This window comes from Schistocerca nitens, chromosome 8 (genome assembly GCF_023898315.1).
Source record: "Schistocerca nitens isolate TAMUIC-IGC-003100 chromosome 8, iqSchNite1.1, whole genome shotgun sequence".
In the NCBI taxonomy this organism is placed as follows: domain Eukaryota; kingdom Metazoa; phylum Arthropoda; class Insecta; order Orthoptera; family Acrididae; genus Schistocerca; species Schistocerca nitens.
The window spans coordinates 559,173,010-559,185,430 of NC_064621.1; the positions used below are offsets into that span (position 1 = coordinate 559,173,010).

Genomic DNA, 12,421 nt, shown 5'->3' on the forward strand with positions numbered 1-12,421 from the left:
TTCAATTGAGTTTTAAAGCATTACTTTTGAATATAGAGTTTCATTTGAATTTTGTCAGTGCCGTGTGAACTGCTCTGCTTTCGAGGAATATGCAAAAATGCTTGTCAAGACACAAGGCAAGTGAAAATACAGTCTAGGCCCAGGAATTTCTTTGTAAGTTCAGTTGCACATTTATTTCAGAAGTCAGCTTATATTTAGGATGTCATAACATTTTTATAGAAACAGTTATCTTCAATTTGCAGACAGTGCCAAGCAAATCATATTAATTCTTTGTGTAATTCAGTACAGTCAGAGTTTTGCACAGTTAAATTATGAATTAGTTTGTTTGGTAATCATTTTGGAGAATTTGTGGTGGACAGTTTTAGGATAGAGAGAAGCAGACTAGTTGTTAAGTTACAAGTCTTTCTACTTGACGCCACATCTCCGACTTGAGAGTCGATAAAGATGAGATGAAATGATTAGGACAACACAAGCATAGAGTTCCCGAGCGAAGAAAAAGTCCGACTTGGCCGGGAATCGATCTCGAGATCCCACAGTCTTGAGGCAGTGACGCTGACTACTTTTTTAAATATTTTAGGAACAATTTTACACATTCTAAATACATACTAAGTACATGTATTAACCATGCGCACATGTTATGCATGAAATGATTTAAACGAAAACAGTTTGATCATTGCAATTATGCTGATGTTAAAGAAATACAACAGACGATTATGTTACTGACTAAATTACCAGAAAGAATTAATTTCAAAATCGAGGAAAGATTTTTAAAGACATTCAACCTTCTTCAAACATGAATAAATAAAAAACTCCACTTTGAATTACATGCTCTCCAATCTTTACAGAAGCATAAATAGTACTTTATGAAGAATATCAGCAAGTTTTTTGGATAATTTTTAATATACTAATGTACAGAAGGAAATCGTCTCTGTGCGAGAGAAGTTAAGGGTAGAAACTAATCTTTAACCTTTTCAGCTCAGTCAGACTAGCTATGAGCATTTCACACAATTGTATGGAAATCACCAAAACTTATACAGAATGTGGAAGATTTATGCCCATCGCACATAAAAACAATTTAATAATCACATTAGCCAATGTCTTAAATACTTGAAAACAGCGGAAAAGAGATGTTATGAAGTTGACTAGCCTTCCAAATACACTTTCTGGATACTAATGGAATGTTAATTATGTGATCAGACCTATATGATAAGTCTTTCACTGGAAAACTGACTTACACATCACAGAGCAAAAATGAACAGGATGATTTGACAGCCATTGAATATTACATTATATCAGATACAATCTTATGGTTTTAACCAATCGATAAAGACATTCCCATAAAAACAATCAATTCTCGTATTTATACTATAAACCAATAATGCAGCTTTAATGTTTTGTGTTTTGACACTATCAGACACACAATCTGACTGTCACGTAAGATCTGGACATTACTTTATAAAATTTCAAAAACTACTTTCTGAAGTAGAAAAAGCACACACCAAAAATTTACACTAAAAATTTAAATAATGTCCTTAAGGAAACTACAATACATCACTGTCAACACAGTCTTATTTTTTTTATATTAACCAGCTGACGTATGGCGTCCGTGGCCGGGCGGACTTCTATGCACAAAATCTACTTCATAGCCCCACTTTCGTAACGCTTTAACAACAGTCGCAGCACTGAATAACTTGACAAAAACACAGTATTTTTCCTGATCCAGTTTCCACGTATGGACGGTTTCAGAATTGAGGCTAATTACCTGTGTAATCCAGTCATTCCAGGGATGTCGGCTGAACAGGACGGGATTCTTTGTCAAAAGCTAATACCAGAGTATTCCTCCTGAGGTTTGTAGCCACGGTTAACCCAGCGACGAAATTTAGGTTCAAAAATGGCTCTGAGCACTATGGGACTTAACATCTATGGTCATCAGTCCCCTAGAACTTAGAACTACTTAAACCTAACTAACCTAAGGACATCACACAACACCCAGCCATCACGAGGCAGAGAAAATCCCTGACCCCGCCGGGAATCGAACCCGGGCATGGGAAGCGAGAACGCTACCGCACGACCACGAGATGCGGGCACGAAATTTAGGTTAAACAACCGAAATTCCAATTAGCAGCAGCACGACCAGGAGGAGCGATCAGACCACAAGGAATATGAAGAAACACGGAGATTAACGGACGGAGAGCACTCGGCGAAACACGAGTACAGCGATGTAAACACTGAAGTGCAGCGCAGCAGTACACAACGTCCACTCGCTAGCGCGGCTGAAACGGAACGTAGATCACAAGCTGCGGACTGCAGGTATACGGGTGCGAACTTTAGGATACAGAGCTGTCATCTCTGTCTAGGATAGCATCAATGGCTCTATCCCAGCTGGGTATCAAGTCGAACTGAACTTGGAAGACAGATAATGGTACCTTACTGCAAGCTGCTTCAGCCTTATGCAAGGGTTGATAACTCGTTGTGGCTAGCGTCTCAGTCTGTCGGTAAGCTATGACTAGATGTTCTGAGTGGGAGGGAGATGTTGAGCATGTGCTGGCCCAGGCAGCCACCGCACACCCTCCGTCTCCTAGTAGGGCTGGTCAGCGTGTGTAAGATGTGGTCTTGCGTTATCTTGTTGCAAGAATGTCACAGCGAAATCAAAAACAGGACACAGCCATCGGACTTTACACGTCAGAAACGTATCAGCTGCTGACAAAATTACCAGTTATGCAAACCGAAGGTGATCATGTGCTATACAGGGCGATTCAAAAGTCATGTGCCATGGAACAAATTCGGTATTAGAGGAGACAGTGAGAATCACAACAACCCACTATTACCACATCGCCGAAATGATAGTCACATGCAGTGCGTAATACTACTAGACCGGTTATCTGTGAGACAATTGATTAAAGTAGTCTGATAGATGGGTATTAAAGGGGCGGTAGTACTTTGGTGCTATTCTCTAGTGTAATGACTGGCCCAGCAATGTACATACATCAGTAGAAGGCGGAAATGGTTGTCATCGGTGCGCCGGGCACGAGTCAACATCAGACTACTATAGGTGACATCCAAACCAGCGCAAGAATAACCACAACGGGTCAAGTCTACAGGCTGTGTTCACGACAAAGACATTTATGACGACCATGCACAGCAACAAGCCTCACTAGCTAAAGAGATACTGAGTTCAAATCTGTAAAGAAGGAAGGGCGCACAGAAATACGGCATCAGCCAAGCACCTGTGTCCTGGATATTTTCCTCTAATCATTTCCATTTCTATCGAATCCACTTTGTGCGAGAACTCTACGGTGATGTAATTGACAGGCAAGTGCAATTCTGTGAATGATTTGAAAATGATGTACACATCAGCGGAATCTTGAAGCTGTTATTTTCTTCAGCAATGAAGCTAATTTCCATTTGAACTGGACGGTGGCCAGCCGGAGTGGCCGAGCGGTTCTAGGCGCAGGTTCGAATCCTGCCTCGGGCATGGATGTGTGTGATATCCTTAGGTTAGTTACGTTTAAGTAGTTCTAAGTTCTAGGGGACTGATGACCTCAGAAGTTAAGTCCCATAGTGCTCAGAGCCAGTTGAACCATTTTTGAAAAGGACGGTCAATAGACGTAACACTGTCCACTGGGTAAATGACGATCCCCATCTCACTGTCGAGGCATACACTCAGACAAACCGGAGTTAAATGTGTGGTGTGGCATACATGAGGATATCCTCACTGCTCCCATATTTTGTAATGGATGCCCAATGCTGCATGCAACAGACATCATCTTGAGAAAACATGTAGGGTTTTCTTGCCGCACGATGGCGGACCTGTACACATTGGAGGAAACGTCCGCCGACTCCTCAGTGATGTACTTCCTGGGCACTGGATTGGTGGGCAGGGTCCAGTGGAACGGCTACCTAGGTCGCCAGACCTCACACCACTGGACTTTCTCCTTCAGGCGAACCTCAAATCTACATTTTACACCAGCAACATCAGTTGACCTGCAGGAGAAATAACACCAGAGCCAGTACAGAAATACCAACAGTGACGATACTGTCAGAGTCCAGCACTCTCCATCGTCATGTCAGACATGTCGTCTGCAGGTTCGTGCGGACAACTGACTGGAGATGACGACTGCACTATACTGCTAAGTATCAGGCAGTTCAGATGTGAAAATTACCGAACTATAAGTTTAATAAGTCACAGCTGCAAAGTACTAACGCGAATTCTTAACAGACGAATGGAAAAACTGATAGAAGCCGACCTCGGGGAAGATCAGTTTGGATTCCGTAGAAATGTTGGAACACGTGAGGCAATACTGATCCTACGACTTATCTTAGAAGAAAGATTAAGCAAAGGCAAACCTACGTTTCTAGCAATTGTAGACTTAGAGAAAGTTTGGACAATGTTGATTGGAATAATCTCTTTCAAATTCTGAAGGTGGCAGGGGTAAAATACAGGGAGCGAAAGGCTATTTACAATTTGTACAGAAAGCAGATGGCAATTGTAAGAGTCGAGGGACATGAAATGGAAGCAGTGGTTGGGAAGGGAGTCAGACAGGGTTGTAGCCTCTCGCCGCTGTTATTCAATCTGTATATTGAGCAAGCAGTAAAGGAAACAAAAGAAAAATTTGGAGTAGATATTAAAATCCATAGAGAAGAAATAAAAACTTTGAGGTTCGCCGACGACATTGCAATTCTGTCAGAGACAGCAAAGGACTTGGAAGAGCAGTTGAACGGAATGGACAGTGTCTTGAAAGGAGGATATAAGATGAATATCAACAAAAGCAAAACGAGGATAATGGAATGTAGTCGAATTAAGTCGGGTGAAGCTGAGGGAATTAGATTAGAAAATGAGACACTTAAAGTAGTAAAGGAATTTTGCTACTTGGGGAGCAAAATAACTGACGATGGTCGAAGTAGAGAGGATATAAAATGTAGACTGGCAATGGCAAAGAAAGCGTTTCTGAAGAAGAAAAATTTGTTAACATCGAGTATAGATTTAAATGTCAGGAAGTCGTTTCTGGAAGTATTTGTATGGAGTGTAGCCATGTATGGAAGTGAAACATGGACGGTAAATAGTTTGGACAAGAAAAGAATAGAAGCTTTCGAAATGTGGTGCTACAGAAGAATGCAGAAGATTAGATGGGTAGATCACATAACTAATGAGGAGGTACTGAATAGAATTGGGGAGAATAGGAGCTTGTGGCACAACTTGACGAGAAGAAGGGATCGGTTGGTAGGACATGTTCTGAGACATCGAGGGATCACCAATTTAGTATTGGAGGGCAGCGTGGAGGGTAAAAATCGTAGAGGAAGACCAAGAGATGAATAAACTAAGCAGATTCAGAAGGATGTAGGCTGCAGTAGGTACTGGGAGATGAAGAAGCTTGCACAGGATAGGGTAGCAGGGAGAGCTACGTCAAACCAGTCTCAGGACGAAAGACCACAACAACAACAATCAGGCAGTCATTGACTGACAATGCATCATTTTGTTAATACGATTAAAGCACATCTGTAGCATACATTTGTCTGTTTGTATTTTCACTGTCTTCACTAATTACGACTTTGTCTTGTTGGCCAAGACTATCGAATCACCAAGGTCGACTTCTGAATCACCGTGAGCAGTATTAACGTGTACTTTTAAACATCAGTAGACATTTTAATTTTTGTGGAATTCTCTAGCAGAGTGTGCGAAATTTTTCATACGCCATGGATAGCATGTGTAGAGTAGAATATGTTTCAGAGTGTAGCACACTCACCTGGGAGTCTATGAAGAGGAAGTGCATCTGCAGGAAGGTGAAGAGCGCTCTCAGCACGGCGAGTGTGAAGCGCGCGTCACCGCCGCAGCCCGCGTGCACCACCGCCTCCAGGGCGCCCTCCGCCAGTGCTGCCAACCCCAGCACTGCAAACACACCAGCAGGCTCGACATCGCCGTTATGGGCGGCACTCACTACATCTACAAGCAGGCGTACAGTGTTAATTATCGCCCCTAAAAAAGTCAAATTACTTGATTAGTAGCTCCTCATAAGCGATACGTTTTGGAGGTACATGTGCTATCTGATCAGAAGTGCGAAGACACTTCTTTGTAATGCAGAGCTGACCATGAGATGTCGCGAGAGGCAAGCCCTCGAGTATAAAAGAAGGTGGGGAGTTTTGCGTTGTTAACAGAGTTGGTCGGTCAGGTGAGCTCAGTAACTTCGAACGTGGACTAGTCGTTGGATGTCATCTGAAGTAACAAATCCATCTGGGGATTTCAACGCTGATAAAGCTAACTGTTGGTACCGTGACTGTGAAGTGGAAGCGTGAAGAACCAACCATAGCTGAACCTAGACCAGGCAGACCTCATGTAGTGACAGATAAGGACCGTCGAGCAGTGCGGAGGGTAATTGCAAAAAAATCGCACTAAATCACCGTAAGGAATCACCTCTGAGTTACGAAATTCTGCCAGCAGTCCAACTAGCACAATAATGATTGTGCGTAGGGAGCTAAAAAGGACGGCGTACAGCGGTCGAGGAGCTCATCATAAGCTGTAGATATCTGCAGTCTTCGGTACCCGACGCTTGTGGTGGTGTAAATACAGACGCCAGTGGTCATTGTGTGGCTGGGGACGAATGACCTGGAGCGTCGGACCACGCTGTACCCTGCGGCAATGCAGTGAAACGATTCGAGTTTAACAAACGCCTGCAGGACATAACTTGCCATCATGTTTAGTGCTAACAGTAAAGTAGAGAGGAGGTGGAGTTAGGGTATGGGGGTGTTTTTCGTGGTTACTGTGTGGCACCCTTATTGCTCTTAAAGATCCCTGTATTGCGGAAAGACATGAAAACATTTTACAGCATTGAGCAGTGCGTACAGTAGAGCATCAGTTTGGAGGCGATGACTGTACCAGCTTCACATTGGAACCCGTCATAAAACAATATCTGTGAGGCAACTGTTTGTTGACAACAGCATTCCTGAAATGGACTGGCCCGCTCAGAGTCACGACGTGAACACAAAATAATGCACTTTTGGGATGAGTGTGGACTTCGCTCCAGCGTCCATCATCAGTATCTTCTATGGTTTCGGGTCGTAAGGATGAATGGGCTGCAATTCCTCCTCAGACATTCGGAAGCACTGAAAGTGTCACCAGCAGAGTTCAAGCAGTCATAAAGAAGAACGATCGACGATCTCCAAATTAATGTCCACCATTAGTCGTCAGGGTACTTTTGATATCTGCCGTCCTGATGCACAACGGAATACCCGAACTACAGCGCCGTAGTATGTCGCTATATGCGCCAGAACGAAGTGGTCCAACCCACTGACAAAATGCGTGCGTCAGTTCGTTTCCTGCATTTGAGGGGAAACAACGCAACAACAGACCGCTCTGAGCAGGTTGCAGCGTACGGCAGGAACGCACCATTGTGTGAGACAGTGGCGCAAAGCCTCCACTGGGGTCAAACGTTTCTAAAAGGTGAACTAAGAAGTGACTGATCGTCTGTCTGTAAAGATGTGGGTATGCAGACTGAAGCGACGAATGAAAATTCGTACCAAACCAAGGATTCGAACCTGGTTCTCCTGCACACTACGCAAATGCGCTGACCACTTCAGCTCCCTGACACGGCACGGACTATGTAATGTCTCTTGCAGCGGTCTCTCCGCGATATTTTCAGAAATTTTATAAATTATATAACTCAGTACATATCTCGAAATATCTCTTCTTATCTTACCGATTCCTAAACTTTAATATACGATGATTATCAATGCAAAGTAGTTTCAAGCCCTATTATTCCTTGGAGCGTCCATTTACTCCATGTAATAGCTTCTCTGTTATCTATGTTTTCTCTTATGAAAAGAAGGAAGGATCTTGCCGATTAGCCGTGAAAGAAGGAGGATGTATATGTATGTATTGTTGAACTAGTCGCCATCTTGATGAGATTATGTATGAGAAGGAATTTAATACATGAACTAAACTAAAGTAAGTGTGTTCGCGTTTTATTTAACTGATTATTATTGACAGTGTCTGTTAACTACGCTGTGTTGCACGGGATCAGTGGGGAACGTCTGATTTACACTGGACGAACCTGCCGTTTTGTATGCTCAAGATATCCACTTACTTCAAATAAATAGGCTAACACGGTCTTACCAGCAGATCTCCGGTCTTCCCCATGCGATCACCGAAAGTTAATTATTATTACAAATGTTTCCAGGAGATCGACTGACATTTTTCGTCGCACCGAGACTTCGAAATTGCTTCACTGCCTTATGGAATTTAAGTTAAGCTCAATTTAATCAGGATAGAACAGTACTGACCTGTGTGATTGTGATAAGCCTGCTTTGTGAATGAAAATTCCCTTAACATACTCATGTTTTTACTATCCTGATCAGTGAAGCTAAATCAGGCCGGTGTGAGAGAGGTTTTTTTTTTAAATTTTAGATCCCACAAAAAAAATATTGAAACTACCCTAGCACGCCTCCTTCCTCAGTCCGAGTTCCCGTTCACGCCTCACCTCACCTGGTGTTCCCCCTAAACTGGAAAAATATTGCAGTGGCTCTGCAGCTGTATTGGAATAGCGCCACATCATCGATCGAAACGGAAGGTGTTGCCAGAAACACAGGCATAAGTGAGTTAATCAAATGAAGCTATACGGTTCCAGTTACTTTTCCAAGCCGGCTGAAGTGGCCGTGCGGTTAAAGGCGCTGCAGTCTGGAACCGCAAGACCGCTACGGTCGCAGGTTCGAATCCTGCCTCGGGCATGGATGTTTGTGATGTCCTTAGGTTAGTTAGGTTTAACTAGTTCTAAGTTCTAGGGGACTAATGACCTCAGCAGTTGAGTCCCATAGTTCTCAGAGCCATTTGAACCATTTTTTTTTACTTTTCCAACTTCTCTGTAACCATATACACTATCTGATCAAAAGTATCCGAGCACCTGGCTGGAATTCAATATGTTGTTAGCCCACTCTTTGCCTTGATGACAGCTTCCACTCCCGCAGGCATACGTTCAATCAGGTGCTCTAAGGTTTCTTGGGGAATGGCAGCATAGGCAGGCCTGTGCTGTGATAGTGTCACGCAAAAACAGCAAGGGGTGGAAGCCCCCTCCATGAAAAACACGGCCACACCATAACAACAACACCTCCGAATTTTACTGTTGACGCTACACACGCTGGCAGATGACGTTCACCGGGCATTCGCCATACCCACACCCTGCCATCGGATCGCCACATTGTGTACCGTTATTCGTCACTCCACATTCTTCAATCGTCCATTGTTTACACTCCTTACACCAAGGGAGGCGTCATTTGGCATTTACCGGAGTGATCTGTGGCTTATGAGCAGCCGCTCGACCATGAAATCCAAGTTTTCTCACGTCCCGCCTGTCATAAAACTTGCAGTGGATCCTGATGCAGTCTGGAATTCCTGTGTGATGGTCTGGATATATGTCTGCCTATTACACTTTACGACCCTCTTGAAATGTCGGTGGTCTCTGTCAGTCAAAAGATGAGGTCGGCCTGTGCGCTTTTCTGCTGTACGCGTCCCTTCACGTTTCCACTTAATTATCACATCGGAAACAGTGGACCTAGGGATGTTTAAGAGTGTGGGAATTGCGCGTACAGACGTATGACACAGGTGACACCCAATCACATGATCATGTTCAATCACATGATCATGTTCGAAGTCCGTGAGTTCCGCGGAGCGCCCCATTGTGCTCTCTCATGATGTCTAATGACTGCTGAGGTCGCTGATGTAGAGTCCCTGATAGTAGGTGGCAGCATAGTGCACCTAATGTGAAAAACGTATGTTTTTGGGAGTGGCTGGATACTTTTGATCACATAGTGTAGGTTCATTTGTAAAGAGCCGCGAAGTGCGGGCCGTGGTGTTCGAAAACCGCTGTGTCATAATTGAGGTGACAGTAGAAAAAGTTAAATCAGTCATGGATCAGTTTTAAACATCGTCCATGCTATTGGTTGTCACCGGACGTTCGATTAGAGGACTGCTAACTCTCGCTAAAAAATCCAACCAAACTGAGGTAGCAGTGGAAATGTCGTATCTGTGTCACACTAATCGTGATTACTTGTTTAGGCACCTAATCACCACGGAAGAATGCCTGATGTGTCATAATCACCCAACACAACAGAGCAAAGCAAGCAATGGAAACACTTGGATTCACCTTTGACGAAAAAGGTGTGGACACAACTATCATCGAGCAAGGTAATGGTGAGGGTTTTTTGGGACTGCCACGGTGTGGTGCTAACAGATTATGCACAGTCAAACTATCGCTGGAATATACTGCTGAAATATCCTCACAAATTTGCAGGAGGCTTTCAAGACGAGGAGTCATAGGATACTGTCCAAGGGGCTCTTTTTTTCTCTATGACGTGGCTCCAGCTTGTTCTTAACTGGACGCAGTCACAAGTTATGCTTCTTTGGGCTATCAGTTTCTTCCTCAACTCCTGTGTTTTCCTGTCATGGCACCCAGTGACTCCTTCCTTTTTCTACGGATGAAGAAACAGTCGCGTGGCAGTCATTTCCAGGGTAACGACGAGGTGATTTTGGAGGTAAATCATTTCCTGAACAATCAAAATCCAGACTTCTACAACCGAGGTCTCCGACAAGCCATCTATCGTTGGGAAAAAAGAGGTTCATTGAAGGGTGATAAGGCCTAGCACCGTCTGCAAGTTTCAAAGATGCCGCTTAATTTTTTCCGGATGACAGCTGAAGCGTTATGACTGCCCCACAGTAGCTGTTTGGTAAGGTGGGTGGTGGTAGAAGATTACATGAAATAATGTAAAAGGCGAATATCTGTGTCGAGTGTGTGTGTGGCGTTTCTAGGAAATAGGGGGATGTCGGTCTTTTTCGCATCTAATATAAGACTAGAATAAATAAGTAATGGGATGACGGTGTATGGCCAGCTAACTTGTAATTAAAAGAAAGCTCTCTCCTAGTCTTTGACACAACTGAAATGCCTTACTCACCAAGCTAGTCACTGATTTCATCTCTCTCTCTCTCTCTCTCTAGAGGAAAACGCTGCATCTGCACGCCCGCTCCTCCTAGAGCCCCTTCCCAGTTATCCTCAAGTAGACACTGATAAAGATAGATGTGTATCAGGCGTGCACAACAGTGGAAAAATTATCACTTAACCAATAATGCGGAAAACAACGTTCAAGATTTCCGCTCAAGACCACACTCAGTTTCCACATTCGTGTACAGTACCATTATAGTGTGTCAAATAGTGCTGTCATTAAACACACGCAGCAATGTTGGATACAAGGTAGTAGTAATATTATGCATGTTCTTCATTCTGCTGCCACAGTTCTGGATACTTCAAGCTATATATAAATCATCACGACGTTGTTTTAACTTTCACTACTAGTTGTGTTTATTGTATGTTATTAAGTGACTAGAGCCTGGGACCTTAAGTTCTGTGGTACTTATTACGTTACAGTGGTATTATGATGGCCACACACAAGACCTCCAGCACATATCATCTTTGATGTTCGATGAATGCAGTCGGTAGTGAAAATTAAAGCATTTTCTTAATAGGTGTGGTACTCGCAACTATTCTCCTTCTGGAGAGCAACTCCACGCACACCCGCGTCATGCGGGTGGCCTGCCGTCAGGCGGCATCCACTTCCTGCACAGGCGTCTATAGGCGAATTCCGTCAACAGCAGCTTCCAGGCACAACGACAATGATAACGACGCCGCCATTTATAGCCGGGAACTCAGGATGACACCACTACAGACACAACTCTCGCCGACAAACAGCGTTCCAATCGACAAGAGGAGGTGCAGGCGGCATGGGACTATTTTCCTCCGCAAGCTACGTGCCTGAAAATAGTCCGCGCTGCGCTGCATAGGAACGCCACCAGGTTGAGGTCACTTACTGACTTCAGACTTTGTACACCTCTAGTAGGCCATTAAAGCAACATAACGTGCCAGTAGAAAGGTGCACCATTCCGGCAATTCTGCGAAAATCGCAAGAGAAGTCTTACGTGTCTATTATGTAGCTTATGTAGCTGTGTTTACTTGCCGCACGCTCGAATTCGTGGTGGTCGATTGATTAGCTTTCGAGCTTCGTAAAACGGACGTGTATAAGGCCACGGCTCGACTCCCGCTCAAACTTAATTATTAATCTATTTTTTTCACCACTGGTCATATTATTTAATTTGTACGACATTTGAGAGGTAATATACTTTTAAAAAAATCACATATATGTCTATGAAGTTTTAGTGCATTTCATGATATTTGACTACTTACTATTTTCAACTAAAATCCATCGTACAGCACCAACTGTCAGCACATATAATTGCGTTACGCATTCAAACTACTGTAAGTTTTTCAAAATATCTACGAGGTGTGTTTTCCCTTAGAAACCCTAAACATTCCCTGTAAATAGGCGAAAACTGCCTTCATTCGATTTAGTAGATGCCGTTTCAATTTATGTTTCCCATGTCTGTATG

General features: G+C 43.5%; 1 protein-coding gene across 1 annotated transcript in view; it reads right to left on the reverse strand.

Annotated features, from left to right (window-relative positions):
* Positions 1-12,421, reverse strand: part of LOC126199674 (uncharacterized) — a 439,743-nt gene that overhangs the window by 82,680 nt on the left and 344,642 nt on the right. The window contains exon 5 of the mRNA XM_049936602.1: positions 5,745-5,887. Within this exon, the coding sequence (XP_049792559.1) occupies positions 5,745-5,887 (143 nt within the window). The remainder of the gene's footprint in view (positions 1-5,744; positions 5,888-12,421) is intronic.